The 20,586-nt window shown below is 45.9% G+C and overlaps 1 protein-coding gene across 2 annotated transcripts; it reads left to right on the forward strand.

Moving 5' to 3' along the window:
• The first annotated feature begins 706 nt into the window (after positions 1-706).
• On the forward strand, positions 707-20,249 carry AAR2 (AAR2 splicing factor). Of its 2 annotated transcripts, none has more exons than XM_043478689.1 (4): positions 707-863; positions 3,783-4,582; positions 8,413-8,642; positions 18,922-20,249. In XM_043478689.1, exons 2-4 carry the CDS (start codon positions 3,826-3,828, stop codon positions 19,087-19,089), a joined length of 1,155 nt encoding a protein of 384 aa, XP_043334624.1. In that variant the 5' UTR covers positions 707-863; positions 3,783-3,825; the 3' UTR covers positions 19,090-20,249. The 2 variants fall into 2 exon arrangements, with proteins under 2 accessions (XP_043334624.1, XP_043334623.1); XM_043478688.1 differs by lacking the exon at positions 707-863 and adding an exon at positions 870-1,031.
• Positions 20,250-20,586: the final 337 nt, after the last annotated feature.

Raw genomic sequence — 20,586 nt, forward strand, 5'->3', positions numbered from 1 at the left:
TTAGAAATCATATACCCAAGGGGCCTGCCCTCTGGATTTTGTATTTCCTTAGGCAGCCCTCAGAATCACATAAGCCAATTCCTTGTAATAAAGCTCTTAAATACCTCCTACTGGCTCTGCTTCTTTGATTGAACCCCGACTGATACAACCGCCCAGCACAGGGCTAGGCTCCAAAACAGAAGTCGTTAATAAATAAATAATCAGTCATTAATTATATGCATAATATATGTGTTGAACTGGGTCTTTGTGCTGGATTCCAGAAAAACAGTGGAGAACAAGACAGGTTCCTTGCCTCAAGGTGCACATACAGCCTGACTGAGATTTCATACTACGCCTTCACTGCCAGAAGATACCGGGTGTTTATGGCCGGAAGGACCAATGTGGTGACTGCTGCTGTTAGACTGGGTCTCTCTGGCCTGGGTTTCTGAAGCTCTCCCCTACAGCTGAGTATGGTTGGAAGGTTGATAAAGGGCCAACTGTGACACTCACTCGGATTGAGATCGGCTGACCAGGACTATGACTGAGCCTCTGACTGTGGCTACTAAACAACTAGGACCTTGACCCGAACCTCAGAGACCATGACTGAGACCGAAAAGCCGTGGCTGGCGGATGTGCTTCTGTATCGGGATATAAAATGCATCGTTTGGTGAAAGTTATTATCCACGGGTTCAATAACTACATCCAGTAACTCAAAAGTAGCAAAAGGCAAAGTTCGATGGGGCGGAACCTGCTGGCACGGGCCGTTTCTTCCGCGACCCAGGGACCCGCCCGGCCCCTTTCCCCTGTTGCTCCCGTCCGGCGCCAAAGAGGGAGAACTTCCGGTGCGCTTCTGCGGTCCCTGGACCTGGGCGAGATACCAGACGGTGAGTGCAGCTTCCTGTCCTGTTTTAACTGTTCTGCTTTCGTTGTCTGTGTGGTCCGGTCACTCCTCTTCCCGGCTGGGGATCCCGGAGGGCCTGAACTCGGGCACCGAGCGGGGACTGTGGCGTCCCGGTCTTGAGCCGGTGGTGGGACCCACCTCCCTCTTTCAGGTGGGTTACTCTTACTTGCTCCCCGAGTAAGGGTCAGATACGGCGTCGCCAGAACTTCCTGGGGGCACCTGGAAAACAACTTTTTTCCTAATTTTAGAACTTACGGGCTCGGAGGCCTTGGCTCCGCCTGACGTGGTTCTGATTTACTCTAACTTCGGCAAGATCTTTTCCGCGAACCGAGCCTTTGTTTCTTATCTACAAAATGGATATCGTGCTTTTGTTAAACAGATGTTTAGCAAGCGTCTAATATGTGCTAGAGGTACGAAAGACCCGCATCTCCTGGAGGTGACTGCCCTCTATTAATATTTGCAAACTTGCGGCTGTGATCAGTGAAATGGAAAGATAAAAGGCACTTTGAGAGCACATCGCAGGAGATCTGACTTAGCCCCAGGTCAAGGAAGCGTTGCTGAAGAGGTAAATATTGAGCAGAGATCAGAAAAATGGTTTGAGACAGAGAGGAGGGAAGAGTTTTCTATTAGGGGAGCCTCTGTTTGAGGGTCTGAAAGAGGTCAGTGTGACTGCAGCAGAGCTTGTGGAGGAAGCGTGGTATGAGACAAGCTGGAGGAGTTTCCACGGACCAGGCCATACAGGCCTTGTAGGTCACAGTGGGAATTTTGGTTTGCCAAGAGCCATGTGAGAAGCCTCTCAGAGGGTATTAAGTGTGGGTGGTGACATGCTTAAGATTGGCGGTTTGAGAAGGTCACTCCAGCTTTTGGGTGGAGAATGGATTGGAGGGACAATCTGGCTGAGGGACATGGTAGCTTAGATTAAGGATGTGGTGGGGAGAAGTGGATAGATGTGATTCTCTGCATCTCAGGGTTGTGCCAAGTCATTTGCCAGCTGTGGAAGATACAGTGAAGAGAATTACAATCTGCTAGAAATAGAAAGAAAACAGTGGCATTATCAAAGAGGAGCATACCGATGCCACTGGGAAAATTGCTAATTGATGAGCAATTATTCTAAATGCAATAGCTGTTCATTTAGCAAATACATTAAGTACCTTTTGAACTCATGATTGGGGATAGTAAGATGATATAAATTATTCAGAGCAGTGGCTTTCAGACATTTTGCACTGTGACCTACAGTAGCGAATACATTTTACGTGGTAACCAAGAGTCCATACAAACACACAAAGCTTCAGAAAACAGTACCTAGCTTTACTACTTAGGATGTGCTCTGAGTTTTTAAAATTTTTCCCTTTTATTTAAAAAAACCAAACAATGTTGGTTGAGATCCCCTAAGTTGATCTTTTAACCCGTTATCAGGCTGTGACTTGCAGTTTGAAAAAAAAATGCTGGTTTAGAGTCATAATCATTTGTGTGGGTTTCAGGTAAAGACAATAAAATATGTCCTTTCCATATTGGGAAAAGGTTGGTCTTCCTTTCCTCATGGTATTGTTTTGTTTGTTTAAATAAAATGAGTAAAAGAAATTAAACAGGCAGCTGGTTCTTCTGTTTGTGAAGTTTTGTGGTCTTGTTGATATGTCTGGCTAGATTGGAAGTGCCTGGAGGGCAGTAACTGTCTTCTCCATGATTATTTTTGTTAGTGTCTGGCAAAAATCCTGCAGGCACTCCAGGGTTATTTGTTGAATTAAATAGGTAGGTGTCTTGGGACTAGAGAGTTAGACGTGTTCTTTTTAAATTAGTTCATGTTGGAACCATCCTTATAAATACAGAGGCTGTGTCTGTTTACAGAAGTCTTATCAGTGCGTCCTCCTGGGTAGTTCAGAGATAGATAAAAATAAATGTTCTAAGGTCTTTCTCTTCTAAATACTGATCAGAGGCCAACCATGCTACCTGGATCCATTTGGGTGAGCAGTCCAGAGCTGCTACTGACTGTGGACCCTTTGGAAAGTTGTTTCACTCCCTGGACTTTAGATTTCTTTATATATATATAATACATACTATATATATATATATATATATATAAAACACATATTTATTTATATATATAGGAGAAGAGGGTTGTGGTTGAAAAGCTCTCCACTGCCCAAACCTTTTGTGAATTTTAGATGCTAAGCACCCCATTTCCACCTTCTGTCCATTTCTGGGCCTTGCTGAGGCTTATGGGAAACTGGGTGGATGCTTCTCGAATCTTCTAGGTTTTAGACAGAATTATAGTTTAAGACAGTTTAGGCACAGTAATCCTTTAGAGTGGACCAGCCAGGCATTCTCCACTTTCATCCTCTGTTATGAGAAGGAGATCTGAAGAGTGCACAGATATGAAGAAGCTTCGAAGTGCAGAGTGGAAAGATCACTGGCCTGGAGGGCAGGGTACCCAGGTTCTAACTGGGTCCTTGTGGGATCTTGAACATGTCTCTTTTCTTTAACTGATGTCTTTCCAGCTGTGAAGTGAGTGTTCTTGCTCATTAAACTCAGAAACAAAACCCCTCTTCTCTTTGAGTAATGTTTTCTTCACCTGTGGTGAAAATTAAGGTAGAAAATTATGTCATTAGAAAAGACCCTGATGCTGGGAAAGATTGAAGGCAGGAGGAGAAAGGGATGACAGAGGATGAGATGGTTGGATGGCAACACCGACTCGATAGACATGAGTTTGAGTAAGCTCCAGAGTTGGTGATGGACAGGGAAGCCTAGCGTGCTGCAGTCCATGGGGTCGCAGAGTCGGACACAACTGAGCGACTGAACTGAATTATTTCAGGGGTCTAATTCAGTATCTGGCACATAGAGAATGCTCAGCAAATGAAGAATGCTTCCCAAGGTTCTGATTAACTCTGACTTCTTTCTTTTTCAGCGGAATAGAAGAGTTTTCTTTTTGACCACTCACCCCTGGCCCCATGGCTGCCATGCAGATGGATCCTGAGCTTGCCAGGCGCCTCTTCTTTGAAGGGGCCACCGTGGTCATCCTGAATATGCCCAAGGGGACAGAGTTTGGCATTGACTACAACTCCTGGGAAGTGGGGCCCAAGTTCCGGGGCGTGAAGATGATCCCGCCGGGCATCCACTTCCTCCACTACAGCTCTGTGGACAAGGCCAATCCCAGGGAGGTGGGCCCTCGCATGGGCTTCTTCCTTAACCTGCAGCAGCGGGGGCTGAAGGTCCTACGCTGGGATGCGGCCCGGGAAGAGGTCGACCTGTCCCCAGCCCCAGAGGCTGAGGTGGAGGCCATGAGGGCCAACCTCCAGGAGCTGGACCAGTTCCTGGGACCTTACCCCTATGCCACGCTCAAGAAGTGGATCTCCCTCACCAGCTTCATCAGTGAGGCCACCGTGGAGAAGCTGCAGCCCGAGAGTCGACAGATCTGTGCCTTCTCAGAGGTGCTGCCTGTGCTCTCCATGAAGCACACCAAGGACCGGGTGGGGCAGAACCTCCCCCGCTGCGGCATCGAGTGCAGGAGCTACCAGGAGGGCCTGGCCCGGCTGCCCGAGATGAGGCCCAGGGCGGGCACAGAGATCCGCTTCTCCGAGCTGCCCACACAGATGTTCCCAGCGGGCGCCACGCCGGCCGAGATAACCAGGCACAGCATGGACCTGAGTTACGCCCTGGAGACGGTGCTCAGCAAGCAGTTCCCCTGCAGCCCCCAGGATGTGCTCGGTGAGGAGGAACAAGGCTTTGAGAATGGGCCAGGGGAGGGGTATATAGCCGAGGGGCTTGAGAAGAGGGAGCCCCTCTTCGATTATTTAGTCTAGTGGTTCCTAAACCTGGCTAGGAGGGGGTCTTACCCAGAATGCTTATTAAAGGAACAGATTCCCAGGGATTTCCCTAGTGGTCCAGTGGTTCAGAATCCACTTTGCCGTGCAGGGGACTTGGGTTCTCTCCCTGCTCAGGGTTAGATCCAACAGGCTGCAGAGCAGCTAAGCCCACATACTGCAACTACTGACCCCATGCACCACAACAAAAAATCCTGCGTGACACAACTGAGACCTGATGCGGCCAAATAAATAAACTATATATATATACGTAGTTTTTAAAGGTACGGATTCCCAGGCCTTACCCCTGTAGACTGATTCATGACATCTGGAGTGGGTTCCCAGCATTATAGCTGTCTGTCTGCCTGACAGACAAGTGCTGTAGGTGAACCTGATGCAAACAGTCCCATATTGGGGAACCCATGGTATGGCCTCGCCTGCCCACCACTCCATTTTACAGATTGAGGTTCATAGAGAGAAGGGATTTGACTGCTAAGTGGTTTAGTCGAAGTGAGATCAGAGCCCAGGGCTCCCGGTTCCCAGGCCCATCTGTGTTCCTGGGAGCCATCCACCTGCCCCGTCAGTTTACTGTTGACTCTCTCGAGGCTTCAACCAGAACAGTGATTTTCTTTTAACTGTTATAGTCTTTATTGTTGTTTTCCCCCACTTATGACAAAAAATGACATATATTTATCCTTAAAGGAAAACAAAAACGAAAGTCCAAATCCCATCACCTGGAAATAGCCATCTTTGTTCACTTGGTTGTACTTTTCTTTCTTTCTTTTTTTTTAACTAGAAACACAGAAGGACATAAGCACCAGTCCACAAAGAAGACATAGCTATTCTAAGTTTGTGTGCAACAGACAACAGAATTGCAAAATACGTGAATGAAAACTTGATAGAATTGAAAGGTGAAATAGGTGGACCCACAATAGTTTTAATCTTCAACACTAAACTCAAAAATTGATTGGACAATTAGATTGAAAATCAGCAAATATTATAGAAACTCAACAACAGCATCAGCAAATAGGATCTAATTGATATTTATAGAACATTCCACCCAACAACCTCAGTATATACATTCATTTCAAATCCTTACAGAACATAAACAAGTATGACCATATTCTGGGTCTTAAAGCGTGACAATTTAAAAGGAGTTAAATCATACACAATATTTTTAATATACACATTTTTAAGGTACATATTTGGATGTATTTCTGTTTAATATGTTTCTGTTTCCTTTTAGTCTTTTTATTCAATTATATGTTTGTGTATATATGATATTTTTACAAAAACAGGATTACAGTATATTATCTTGTAATTTGCTTTAATATAAATATTATTCCATGTCACTGAAATGGTTACTTCTTTTTAGTGGCTACTGAACTTTCATAATTATTGGACCAGCCCCTGTTAATGAATCTTTTAAGATGTTCCTGGTTTCCTTATTGTAAATGCTGTCTAATGAGTCTCCTGGCGTGCCCTTCTGCATAATTTTGGGTTGGAATTGTTCGATCAGAGTGTGCATCCTGCCAGGAGAAGGTCAGGCATCTTTGCTAGCTGATGAGGTTGTGGCCCATCACCTTTGACATGGCATTTGACTTGGTGATTTAGCAAAGTCCTCTTCTGACTGGATAGTTGAAGAATGACTTCCTGTTTCAGTTTATATTTCTTTGATTACTTGTGACAGCAAACATTTGTCACATCTTTATTAGCTATTAATATTTTTTCTTTTACAAGTTGTCTAATATTTGCATATTTTTCTATTGGAAGATCAGTGAGAATTTTGACTATAGGGCCTTTTATATAATAGGCTCAGCTGATAAAAAGAGACTTTTTAAGGGGTTGTATCTATTTTCATTTCACAAGTAACACTTGAAATCCTGGCTTCAAAATGAACAGAAATCCTGTTTTCTACTAAACATCTCAGTTCTTCAAAGTAATCTTGTGAAAAGGTCTGTTGCAAGGATCACTGTATCTTTATGACAGTTCTTTGAAATTATTTCTCATCTCAATTTAATTTTAGACTAAGCCAGAAATGTATAAATTTAAATGAATGCCCTAAATTCAGAGAATAAGCTCATATTTCCACAAACTAACCAGGTAAAGCCAACTGAAGAAGCAAATCATTAACCTCTGTCATACAAAGGAAACTTGACTATATTTTGAAAATATTGATCAGACGTCCAAAATGTCTAGACCCCATAGCTATCTGCTCAAATCAAACTTAGTTCCACAAACCTAGGAACAGAGAACCAGTTTTTCCAGATCTCCAGTAGTGACAGAAATTGGACACTGTGTGTTTAAAGACGTGTTTAGTGTTGAGTACATCTCTTTTGTTGTTGTTAATTTTGGCCACACCCCACAGCATGTGGGACCTTACAGTTCCCTAACCAGGGATCAAACCTGCCCCTCCTGCTGTGGAAGGCAGAGTCTTAACCACTGGACCACCAGGCATGTCCCACATCTGTTCTTTTTATGGCCCATGTGTAGATATGCCACAGAAGCCCCCCTTAAATTTGAAGCCAGAGAGAACATGTCTGATCAGCAGCAGTATATCTTGGCACCCAGGGACCCAGCTGCTCACCCAGGGACAGCGGCTTCTGGACTGTCAGGTCTCTTTGAGACAGGGATCTGCTGGGAATGTGGGAATAATAACTGAGGTTTCTGGAGTGCTATTTTGTGCCAAGCGTTATGCTAAATGCTTTATATGTATTGGGCTGGCCCAAAAGTTCGTTCAGGTTTTTCCGTACGATGTTATGGAAACCCTGGAATGAATTTTGGGGCCAACGCAATACTGTATCGATTCACTTAATCTCTGCTGCATCCCTCAAATAAGGAAACTGAAGCATAAACAATAGATTAAGTAGCTTGCCCAAGGTCACATACCTGGGAAGTGGTGGAGCTGAGATTTGAACCCAGGCAGTTTGGCTCCAGAGCGCATGCTCTTAGCCACAAGCTGCTCATAGCAAGTAAATCATAGAGCCCTATGATTAAACAAACAAAAATAATTTGGCTGGCAAGCTCACCCTGGAACAAGTACTCATGAATTTTCCTGTTCTAGAAGGCCCTAGAACTATTCCCACCCAATAGAAATCTGTTTTATCTTTCTGTTGTTCAGTTGCTAAGCATTAGATGTGTGACCTTCGGCAAGTCTCTTGACCTCATCTATACACTAAGGCAAATACCACCTTCCCTGACCACCTTATGGAGTTGGGCTGAGGGTTATGTGGTGTTATACAGCCTTTCCCTGCCCCTGAAGCAGACCGTCTGCATCAGACTCACCTGGGAAACTTGTCAGAGCTACAGATGCCAAGGCTCCATCATCTGTCCTCAACCAGGATCTCTCACAGTGAGGCTCGGACAGCTTTATTTTTCCCAAGTTCTCCTAGTAATTCAGATGGGCAGCCAGTTTGAGGATCCACTTGGCGCAATGTCCACAGACCCATCTTGTCAACTTGTTAAATGCTAGGTAAATACTCGGTGTGCCTCTTCTCTTGCAGTCTGATCTTAGAGAAATCCAAAACCAGTTGGGTTTCTCATGGCTTGAGTTTATATAGCAGTTCAGCAAACGTTTATTGAGCAGCTGCTAGGTGCAAAACCCCGTGCCAGGCTCTGGAGGAGTGACAAGGCTAGACAGCCGCTTCTGGCTGAGGTCCAGTGGCTCTGATGGCTTAGTCAAGTCAGCCAGCACTGCTCTCCCTCAGGTTCATCTCTCCTTTCTGCACCTTTCAGGTGAGCTTCAGTTTGCTTTCGTGTGCTTCCTGCTGGGGAATGTGTACGAGGCCTTCGAGCACTGGAAGCGGCTCCTGAACCTCCTGTGCCGGTCAGAAGAGGCCATGGCGAAGCACCGCACCCTCTACATCAGCCTCATCTCCGTCCTGTACCACCAGCTGGGCGAGATCCCCGCCGACTTCTTTGTGGACATTGTCTCCCAGGACAACTTCCTCACCAGCACCTTACAGGTGAGCTGGCTTCTGGCCGACACCCAAGTGGGTCAGAATGAAGGCCAAGGAGTGTGAAAGCACTCATAGAGGCTTACATTTTTGTCTCTTGCTGTTCTTTCCTTGGGGCTTCCCCAGGGCCTTAGTGGTAAAGAATCTGCCTGCCAATGCAGGAGACGCAGGTTTGATCCCTGGTTTGGGAAGATCCCCCAGAGAAGGAAATGGCAACCCACTCCAATATTCTTGCCTGGGAAATCCATAGACAGAGGAGCCTGGCGGGCTATGGTCCAAGGGGTCACAAAAGAGTTGGACACGACTTGGCGACTGAACAACAATGCTTTCCTGAGCCAAGCTTTCTTCATTTCAATTTCCTAATCATAGACCATTCCCTGGTTCTCTTTCTCCTACTCAGTTATAAGCTCCTTAATGCCATAGGCCCTCTTTCTGTACCCTCTTCTCCCTGCCTCACCCCAACATGCCTAGCAGTGGGGCACTTGGAATTTGAATCAGTCCCACCCCTCGAGCAACTGCACTCAAAACAGTTTTTCTTTCTCTTGGCCTAGAGCTGTGAGTTGCCACAACCCAGAAGGACAGAGTTTGGAAGCTAGTTATTCCCAAGGAAACATCTGCAACTGCTTAGATCTCATTTAAGCACGAAAGTAACTTTGATTTCCTGTTCAAACAAAATGTGCCAGTTTCTGCAGAGATCCTCTGATAGAAAAAAGTGAAATTTGCTTTTAACTCAGCAATTAAATTTTCATTATGAGTGGTAATTAGGGAAGAAGCTTCAAACAACTTACAATCTTCATCCTGCGCTATTTCCTCCCTTTGCAAACAGATTAGCTCCCATTATGTTCTTGGGACAGCCTCTGTCACTCACGTTTTGTAACTTTCTCGAGTGTAGAAGAGGCAGAGCTGCAGGCTGTCAGTTCCAGGATTGCTTTCTTCTCCCTGTGTGGGAGACCCCCATAGGCTTACCCCTTAAAAAGGGGCCAGTCCCTCGTCTCCCACTCCCACGCATGGTAAGAGAAGGAATGAACAGTCATGAAATGCCTATTGACATTTAATGGGCACCATGCTTATCTGTTTATGTGGGTTCCCGCATTTAATCTCTCTGGAGCACCGTAAGGCAGGGAGGATTATTCCCATTTTACAGATGAGAACACTGAGACTCAAAAAGGTTAAATCATTCACAGAAGGTCACACAGCTGGTAAGTGGCAGAGTCAGGATTTGTACCCAGGCCCGAGTCCTGATTTCAGGCCTGTGCTTATGCCCCAGAGGGAGTGTCGCTCCCTCTGGAAAGAGTCTTGATCGACATTGGTGGCGACACCATCAGGGGCCTGTTGCTCAGAGGTAAAGAACACTTTTCTAAAATCAAAATGCTGTCGGAAGAGTCCCTGTGATCAAGCAGCTGTGATAAAACTCTGGAAGTTGAAGGACATGTGCAGACGAGGGATGAGGCAGGCAAGCTGATGGTTTGAGCCTGGCGTATTCCACTTCATACACGTTATAAAATTGCCCTTTTATTGGTTTTTGATGTAACAGAGAAATTAAATCCCTTTATTCTTCCTCTGCGGGGGAGATCCGCCCCACAGTTACTGGGTTATGGGTTGCAGAGCAGTAGGAGGCCGCAGCCTGCTAACCTGCCTCGCAGTGGCTGTGGCCCACGGGAATACACACTGCCCTTGCGAAGTGCATTAACGCTGTCGGGCAAACATAGGAGCGCCACACTGTGTCACTGGCTGTCCCAGCCATTGTCAGCGCAGCCAACAGCTGAGCTCTAATTGCTGAGGCTTTGTTGCCAGCAATGATTTATGAAGCAGAAAGGGCCCAGCTGGATTGCTCGATATCCAGGTGGGGTGTGCAAAGCTGATGGTTAGAGGCATTCTGTCTTTGGAGTTTTCACCAAGAAAATTCAATGTTATTATTTGGAAAAATCCAGGACATGTGCCTTTTAAAAAATAAATCAGCATCTGTTTTTGCGCATCCTTTCTTTATGTACAACATTCTTCTGAAAGTGCTGAGGGACACATACGTGAGTTAGCCTGTTTCTCGGAGGTACAGAACACTTTTCTGAAGCCAGCATACCGTTGGAAGAGTCCCTGTTATCGGGTAGCTGACATATAACTCTGAAAGTTGAAGGCCTTGTGCAGTGGCTTCACTTCATTGATTTAGCAGGTGTTTGCTGAGCACCTGCTGCATACATGGCTCTGATCTAGGACGGGAAGTACAGCTGTGAGCAGACGCAGTCCCTTGGAGTTTATATTTTGGTGGGAAAGTAAACAAATGAATTAACCGAATGACTCCAGATAGCGCTCAGTGTTTTAGAAGGCAGTACCATTTCCCTAGCCCAGGCCTTTTGGTCTCATCTGGATTGCATCAGACTTTACCAACTTCCATGTTTATCCCTGTTAATCCATCTGTCTCCCACGCTGCCACCAAAAGGCACCTGTGATCCTGTTTCTCTGTCATCCTCATTGCCTACAATCCTAGGTCATGAGGTCCATTCTGATCTAGGTGCTCACCTGTTCTCCAGCTTCTCCTTTCTTTCCCTATTTTCCCCCCATCAACAACAGCAGCAGTGGGCTCCCTGCAAGTTGCCAGATCTGCCATGTTGTTTCATGCCTTCCTTTTATTTTCTTAACTGTGAAAAATACACGACGTGAGATTTACCCTCTTAACAACTTTTTAAGTGTGCAATTGTTGTTCAGTCCCTAAGTCATGTCCAACTCTTTGCAACCCCATGACTGCTCTGTCCTCTGTGTCTCCTGGAGTTTACTCAAATTCATATCCATTGAGTTGGTGATGCTATCTAACCATCTCATCCCCTACTGCCCCCTTCTCCTTTTGCCTTCAGTCTTTCCCAGCATCAGGGTCTTTTCTAGTAATTCAGCTCTTCACACCAGGTGGCCAAAGTATTGGAGCTTCAGCTTTAGTATCAGTCCTTCCAATGATTATTCAGGGTTGATTTCCTTTAGGATTGACTGGTTTGATCTCCTTGCAGTCCAAGGATACAGTACAGTATTGTTAACTATGAACAGAGCGGATCTCTAGAACTTTTTCATCTGGTACAACTAAAACTTTATACCCATATTTCATGTCTTCTTAACTGAACCTTGCTTTTCTCCCTGCCTGCTGTGTACTCCTCATTCTACAAGGTGCCATCTCTGATTTCTCCCTCCTTTCCGTACTATTAGCCTACCTTGTACTTGTCACTATTATATGGCACAGGCTGTGTTTGCTGACATGTATGTATTGTCTGTCTGACTTCCCCACTGAGCCATGGGCTTTTTCCAGAAGCCTACTTTTTGTTCATCTGGTTATCTTCAACACCTAGTTGAGGTTTAGAACTTATCTTGCTTTGTGTTACTGGGTGTTTTTAGATGGACACAGTGCATAATTCCTGTGACAATGTAAATAGATGACCGTGCTACAATATTGTAAACAGTGAGGTCTGATCAAAGAGTATTAGGAGCACCAGAGAGGGTTGGTTGGTTGGTTCATTCACACGGGTTGAGATTTAAGAGACAGAGGGTCAAGAATGGCTTTTTTGTAAAGGGGGGCATTTGGCCATGAGCTTGAAGGATGACACAGATTTCAACAGGCAAAATGTGGAAAAGATATTACAAAAGTTTTTTTCGCTTTTTCCATGGTGAGTTACATTGATGCCATCTTGGCACTGAGATCCAGTTCCCCCCAGCCCACCCCACGCAGGCACTCAACTCCGGGTGTTTGTGAGGGAATGAATCAGCCCATAAAAGCCTTCCTCAGCCAGTCGCCTGCTCTCCCCACAGGTCGTCAAGTAAATGGAACCAGCTTTCTTACTTCGGAGTTTAAATGGCTACTACCCACAGAGAGGGACTGGTGTCTGTGTGTGTGAGCACTTAGACAGCCACATTAGCTTGTGTAAAATCAACCATGTAATGCCCTCTGCCATTAGAGGCCCCTTTGAATAGATGCCACTGGGATTTTTACAAATCCCATGGATTTAGTGTGAATAAAAATTATTTGTTTTACAAAAATAGATAGTTTTTTCTTTTACTTAAAGCAACTTGAGTCATCATGATTTGTTTAAAGCCAATGAAAGGATAATCTGAATTTAATAGTATGTTATAAAGTGAATTATGTACAAAATAAGAATTTTTATTGTGATTGCATAGCATTTAGGCATATAGTCATGTAACCTTTTTTTTTTTTTTTTAAATACTTTTAGTCACAGTAGGCCAAATAGGCTTTCCAGCTTCATTTCTTGCCGGTATTCTAAATACGGTCCATCTTTAACTCTCAAGGGAGAACACTAGCTCTGACAGTGTCTATAGCATAGGCATACCTTGGAGACATGGGTTCGGTTCCAGGCTACCACAATAAAGCAGATATCGCCCAAAGTGAGTCACATGAATTTTTTGGTTTCCCAGTGTATGTAAAAGTCATACACTGGGACTTCCCTGGTGGTCCAGTTGCTAAGACTCCATGCTCCCAACCCAGGGGGGTCAGGTTCGATCCCTGGTTGGGGAACTAGATCCCACGTGCTGCAGCTGAGGGTTCACATGTTGCAACTGAAGAGCCTGTGTGCCACAACCAAGTCCCAGTGCAGCCAAGTAAAGAAACATTTTTCTTAAAAAGTCATACTGTAGTCATATATGATAGTCTATTAAGTGTTTAATAGCGTTATGTCCAAAAACAACCTTAATGAAGAAATACTTTATTGCCAAAAAATGATAACCATCATCTGAGCCTTCAGTGAGTTGTAATCTTTTTAGTGGTGAAAGGTTTGAAATATTTTGAGAATTGCAAGAATGTGAGGTAGACACAAAGTGAGAAAATGCTGTTAGAAAAATGGCACTAGTAGACTTGCTTCGTGCAGAGTTACCACAGACCTTCAATTTGTAAAAAAATGCAGTACCCGTGAAGTGCAATAAAACAACATATACCTGTGTGTTTATCATAACACCGGCCATGATAGACTTCGCCTGCCTGCTCCTGCACCTCCTGCTGTAAGCTATCCCTTCTGCACACTTTCTGTACATTATTTTGTTTAGCTCTCACAACAATTTAAGAAGTTAAGTATATAATCCCAGTTTACTGATGAGGAAACAGAAACAGGGAGGTCACATAATTTTGCCCAAGATTGCCAGAGCTGGTGGGTGACAAGGCTGAACTTTAATTCTGAATCTCCCATATGTGATTAGAGCCCCAGATAAAACATCCTAAATTCTTTAAATTGACCTCAGAAAGCATGATTGCTGCTGCTTTTCGCCTTCTTGGTAATCACTATGAAGTGATAGTCTTGCTTTTAACACCACTTTCTTCTTCTGCAAGTGGAAATGTTCTACCTCTGGCTAGTTTCATTCTAAGTTGAATAATCTTTTGGGAGTTTAAAAAATTAGAAAATTGCATCTTTTTGGTCTAGCCGAAAAATAGGATAAGAAGTGACTCAGCTATCTACTGTGGCATTTTGACTTTCTCAAGGTGACCTGACTGAACTCAATTTATTTAACTTGGGTTTAAAAGAAAGCTTTCACTTTTCTGACTAAAATAATTTACAGTTTTTCAATATATAGACTTAATGGTAGATGTATTAATACCTTTTTTTACATTTGAAGAAAAATCTCCAATGGGTGTGCTTTTAGTTTTAGATAAATAGAGATGTTTGTAAAATGTTATTTTTCTATTTCAAAAGTATTTTTAAAATATTCAGGGTTAATATTCCCATATTAAGGTGATTCATTTCTCAGTGATTTTAAAAAGTTTACTGTTTCACAGTAAGCAGATCATTACTAAATTTACATAAGAAGGCATACAATTAATCTAAAAACAAGAGAATCAAAGTAAATTGTCTAAACATCTGTCTCAATGTGAAACTGTCTAAATATCTCCTCTTCTGAATGGTGAATTTTGTAAACTCTTGGGACAAAAATAGATCAGTGGGTCCCAGGGGATAGGGACAGGCGAGGATTTGATCCCTAACGGGCAGCATGAGGGAATATTTTTGGAGTGATGGAACTGTTCAATATCCTGATTGTGATGGGATGTGGGCCTTTAAACTCATAGAACTAGGTTCCAAAAGAAAAAGCTATAAACAGATATCTATCTTGATTATGTCATATACTGGTTGCATGGGTATATTGTTTGTTGTTTAGTCGCTCAGTCTTGTCTGACTCTTTGCGACCTCGTAGACTGTAGCTTGCCTGGCTCCTCTGTCCATGGGATTCTCCAGGCAAGAACACTGGAGTGGGTTGCCATTTCCTTCTCCAGGGGGTCTTCACGACCCAGGGATCGAACCCCGGTCTTTTGAGCGTCTCCTGCATTGCAGGCGGATTCTTTTACCACTGAGCCACTGGGGAAGTCAGTGTATGGATGTATACATTCATCAAAATGAATCGAACATTTTAAATGGATGAATTTAATTGTAAGTAAATTATGCCTCAATAAAGTTGGTTTGTTGAAACAGTCAACCTGGACTGTGCCCTGGGTCTTGGAGGCCCACAGAAGGCAGTTCCAGAAGCACCTGGTCTCCAGGCCCCTTGGCTCCCCACAGGCACTGCTGAAAATATCAAGGATGGATTAAGTCTGTTTCAAGACAAAAAGAAGGTCTTGGTAGGGAAGAAGGATTTCAGTTTCCCTACTTGGACTGCATCTTGCTTGACATGTATCACTTGCTCAGCATTTATCACCATCCTCATCTGTACAATGGGAATAGTAATTTCCTGTTCTCCTACCTCCAGGTTTGTAGCAAAGATCAGACTGACAGATTCTTTAAAAAGGACACAGCACTTTTCAAACCTGAAGCCTTATTTTTCAGACTGAAGGCTTCTGTTGTACCTGCCTGGAGTTGATGTAACCCCGCTGGTGGTGTTGGGGAAGTGGGTGGGAGGGCGAACGATGAGTCTGAGCCCACCCGGTTCCAGTCCCTCCCTGTTGGCCATCGCTGAACGCAGGGCGATCCCTCCGTCTCATTCACATCCTTTCAGGGAGCGTTCTGTGGGCTCTAACTCTGTGCTAGGCCCTGGGCAATCTGCCATGTGGGTCACATGGATAATTAGGGAGTGACCCCTACTCTGAAGGGGCACAGATCACAGATCACTGTAATGCAAGCGGAGAGTGAGAAACGCCATAAGGGGAGCTCAGGCATGGTACTGGGGGAGCAGAGGTTGGAGCGGTTCCTTTCAGCTTGGGCTTTTATAAGAGTCCTGTCACACGGAGATGGCCTGTGAGCCGATGGCATTCAGGGGCCTCGTAAACCAGCCACCTCCCCAGGACGAGTCCCTTACTCTGTCCGGCACCATCACATAATTATTGAGCAATCATTTGGTGCCGGCACTGTGCCAAAGGAACCCAGAAGTGGATTTTCATAGAACCTATGGTTGTCTTTTGTTCAGTAAACATCTCATGGGTCCTTTTTGTACGTCAGACTTCGTACCAGGGGAGCGGGATGCAGGTATGTGAAGGAGTCAGCGCTTTGGAGTTGCTGCTCAGCTCTTGGGAGAGCTCAGCAGTAAATGGATGAGCAGTGACTGAGAGTGAGGCTATGTCCCGGGTAACCCTGGGCGCCAGGGGAGTGCAGAAGAGCACCTGGTCCATCATGGTCTGGGAAGACGTCCCAAGGGGGCGGCATCTGAGCTGAGCTTGGGTCACTAGTGGGAAGTAGTAGGTGCAGGAGGAGAAAGCAGGGTGGAAGGGTGCAGTAAGCAGAGGGGATAGCCTGTGTGCGCAGAAATGCAGGAGAGACAATGGACCATCTTTGGGTCGCTGCTCAAGGCAGCTGGAGAGGAAGGACTGTGTAGCGAGTAGTAGAGTTTACCGTGTAAGGAGTGGAGGCTTTTGCTAATTGAGCCATCAGGCCCCCCAGGACCCCTGGAGACAGACCCACGAGGGTTCAGGGCCTCCAGCGCTAAGGCCGTTCGAAACAAGGCTTCCCTGCTTCCCGTACCAGCCCCTCCCCCGAGTTCAGCGCTCCAGAGCGAGCTCCATTAGCCGCCCGCAGACAGGCCGCTGGCTTCCCCACTGCCCGCTGGCCACCGAGCCCGCACAGCCCCTCTAATTAGTTATTGATCCCGTGTTTTGTTGTGGCTGTGCTTCCTGCTCCTGTATTTAGTCGATTCTCAAGCAATAAAACCAGATTCTGTAAGCTGCCCCCCGTCTTCTGCTTCTGTACCCCCTCCCCTGTCACTTCTGTCCCTGCTCCCACCCCAACAGAGTGACTGCAAAAAAAGACTGCAGACGTGAGCCTCACTCCACCTGCTGACAGAAAGAGTGGACAGGCAGGCGGAAGGGCTTGTCTCTAGAAGCAGCTGCAGACTACACCTGCTAACTGTGTCAGGTCACGACCCCTGGAGCCCAGATTCCTTCCGTGCTGGTCTGCGGCCCCTCTGGCATGAGGGTGACGTGGATCAAATTGCGCTTTCACCCTCCTGCCGCCTGTCTAGCATGGTCTTGCAGGGAGCCAGTGAGTAATCTGGGAAAAGAAAACTACTCCTTTCTGGTGATTTTGACCCAGGCATTCAACTCCCCTTAGCTTCTATTTCCATAATAGGCATCCTAGTGTGTCTTTCCAGGGCCTTGTAAGGAGGAGAAATGAGTTTGCTGTCATTCTTAGAAGGGATTGAGATCCAGGACAGTCTGAAATGGAGTTTCAGATGTAGAGAAAATTACTTTTGTTTGCCCCTGCCCATGTTTCTGCTAGTCATCAAGAATCCACCTGCCAATGCCGGAGACATAAGAGATGCAGGTTCGATCCCTGGTTGGGAAGATCCCCTGGAGGCACGCACGGCAACCCACTCCAGTATTCTTGCCACACCCATTTGGGTTGCTATTATAAACAAACAAACAAAAACAGAAAATATAAGATGTGAGAGAGAGATGTTGGATTGCTGATAGAAATGTAAAAATGGCACAGCCACTGTGGAAAACAGTATGGTGGTTCCTCGAAGCATTGAACAGAATTACCTTATAATCCAAAATTCCATTCTGGGTATATACCCCAAAGAATCAAAAGCAAGGCTTCTATAAGAGATATTTTTAGATTCATGTTCATAGCAGCATTATTTATAATAGCCAAAACATAGAAACAACCCAAATGGCCATTGATAGATGAATGGAAAACAAAGTGTGGTATATACATAAAATGGAATATCATTCAGCCTTAAAAGAAAAAAAAGGAAATTTCTAGCACATGCTATATGAGTGAGCCTTGAGGAAATTATGCTAAGAGAAAGAAGCCAGGCACAGAAAGACAGATATTGTATGATTCCACTTATATAAGGTACCTGTTGGGGTTTTTTTTTGTTGTTTTTTAGTTGCTAAGTCATGTCCTACCCTTTTGTAACCCTTTGAGCTGTAGCCCACCAGGCTTCTCTGTCCATGGGATTTCCCAGGCAAGAATACTGGAGTGGGCTGCCATTTCCTTCTCCAGGGAATTTTCCCGACCCAGAGATAGAACCCACATCTTCTGCATTGGCAGTTCGGTTCTTTACCACTGAACCACCAGTGAAACCCCGTGAGGTACCTGGAGTAGTCAGATTCATAGAGACTGAAAGTAGAATGGTAGTTACCAGGGGCTGGAGGAGGGGGGATGAGGAGTTAATGGGTGTAAAGCTTCAGTTGGGGAAGATGAAAAAGTTCTAGAGATGGTTGCATAATAATGTAAATATACTTAATGCCACTGAACTGTACTATTAAAATGGTAAATGTTATATATATATTTAGTGCATATATTTAGTACAGTGTTTCAAATGATAATTTTTAATGGTTAAAATGGTATATTTTGTGTTATGCATATATTGCCACAATTTTTAAAAAATCAAAGACAGCTTTTAAGGGGAATACAAACCTCACATTGTATACAATGTGTACACACACCTGGAATCCATGAAGACTAGAGCAGCAGTTTACCCTCATTGGGTTAGGGCCTGGGATTTTTTACGGGATCTAGGGGCTCATAAGCCCCCCACACCTTTCTTAGCACCAGCTGGTGTGGCTACTGCCTGTTTTTCTAAGTTCCTGCCCAGGTGCCCAGTAGATCTCACCAGAGGGCAAGGCTGGGTGATGGCCCTGCTGGCCTTATTTTCAGTGGGGCATCTCTGCCCAAGACAGTAATTTTCCATTCTCGTCCTGCCCCAGCTTCTCATCTGGGCTTGGACCTTCTTTCTTGGTTTGGGGGGGAGCACAGCAGGTGTCCTGAGTCTGTGCCAGCAGCAGCTGATCCTCCCGCCCCGGAGAACTGAACACTCAGAGGAAATTTCCACCGCTTTCTCGGCCCCTGCATGTTCTCAGGAGTGACTTCTCCTCTGTTCTCTGTAGGTTTTCTTCTCCTCCGCCCGCAGCGTTGCTGTGGATGCCACCCTGAGGCAGAAAGCCGAGAGGTTCCAAGCTCACCTGACCAAGAAGTTCCGGTGGGACTTTGAGGCGGAGCCTGAGGACTGCGCCCCGGTGGTGGTGGAGCTCCCCGACGGCATGGGGACTAGCTAACTGGGAGAGCTCTTGGCCAGGGGAGACCCCCTTCCCCACGGCCGCAGTCCTGGCTTCTCCATTCACCCAGGCTACTGGGACCTGCTGGGGCAGGAGCCCCGCTAGGTTCTGCAAAGATGAAGCCAGAATCCCCTCCTTCACCCGTAACCAAGTCCCTTCAGTGCCAGAGAGGCTGTTCGCCATCTAGCAGGCACCTTGTGGGTGCCGTCAGCCTGGCCATGGTGCTAACCCAACTGAATTCCAAATGGGCGCTCGGGAGAGACCTGCCTCAGCAGCAGTCTACTTCCTTCCAGAAGAAAAGCTGTTGTGCCCCAAGCCCAAGAGAAAGGATTGCTTATTCCATAGAGTGGTTTCAGGAAACCCTGGACTGCCCAGGAGTCTGAGAGGTCAGTTGTTGACTTTTTAAAAGTTAAACACAGGGTAATAGGGAAATGAGCCAGAATTTCTGCCTGCCCCTTGTGGATGGGAATACATCACAGAAAACATGGGCCTGTGACCTCTCTGGAGCCCCAGGTTGAGGAGGGCGAAATAAGACAATGGGTTAAATCTGGCGAGTGTCAGCTCTTGCAGTCTCTTAAGTTCCCTTGCTCCTGTCCAGAGGTCCCAGTGGAAAACCTTTCAAGATGGTTGTGGCCCCTGACCTCATAGGCCTTGCTCGTGCCACTGTCCTCCCACCTGTTCCATTCTGAGGCCCCAGTCCCAGAAGTGGCCCTTGGCAACCCCCCCAGATGGCCCTGTTCCTCACCAGAGTCACCACGACTATTTCTGATGAGCTGGAGATTCAGCAACAAAGAGAACGGTTCTTCCTCTGGACAGGCTTCTTTGGCCTCATGGAAGTTCTGCATCTTTATCCAGAGCTCCAGAGACGACCTTGTCAGCCTGGGTCCCCCTGTCCTGCTGTGGAGACCACAGGAGTGGATGATGGTTCCTGTTTCCTGGGTGTCCTGAGGGGCTCGCCCATCATGCACACAGGCCCTGTCACCCTGACCTCACACTGTTGTACCTTGATGAGGGTCCCTGTCCCATTGCCTCCCAAGGCTGTGGCTCACTCCAGGTTTCTGAATGAGAATCCCTGCTGGTTAAGACTTTAAACTCTACTTGTTTCCTTGGAATTGTTTTTCCAAGAGCATAATGTACATTAAAGTCTTGGAGTTGAGACTCAATTCCCTTGTGTGAGTCTCTCTTGCGATGCACAGGGCCCCGCGCCGTCAGACACTGTCCTGAGATAAACATGTCCTCCCTCCCAGGTGCCAGAAGACCCTGCCCACCTCTGCAGGCTCTGAGGAGGCAGGCGGCCAGCAACGTCTCCTGTTGCCATGGGGCCTCCGAGATGGGCACACCGGAAGGAAGGATCGAGGCCCTGTATCTATCTAGTAACCAGCAGATTCACCCTGTTTGGGTTTGCTCTTCTTTTTCTCCCCAAAGCCCACTCATCAGAACTACCTGGGGAGCTTGTTAAAAGTGCAGATTCCAAAGGAACGAAGCCCTGATCCATTC

Source organism: Cervus canadensis, chromosome 10 (genome assembly GCF_019320065.1).
Source record: "Cervus canadensis isolate Bull #8, Minnesota chromosome 10, ASM1932006v1, whole genome shotgun sequence".
NCBI lineage: Eukaryota > Metazoa > Chordata > Mammalia > Artiodactyla > Cervidae > Cervus > Cervus canadensis.

Excerpts from the sequence above, each read along its gene's own strand:
- AAR2 (XM_043478689.1), top strand. The coding sequence starts at position 3,826 with ATGGCTGCCATGCAGATGGATCCTGAGCTTGCCAGGCGCCTCTTCTTT. Across the intron at positions 4,583-8,412 it reads CAGCCCCCAGGATGTGCTCG|GTGAGCTTCAGTTTGCTTTC; the intron begins GTGAGGAGGAAC and ends TGCACCTTTCAG. Across the intron at positions 8,643-18,921 it reads TCCTCACCAGCACCTTACAG|GTTTTCTTCTCCTCCGCCCG; the intron begins GTGAGCTGGCTT and ends TGTTCTCTGTAG.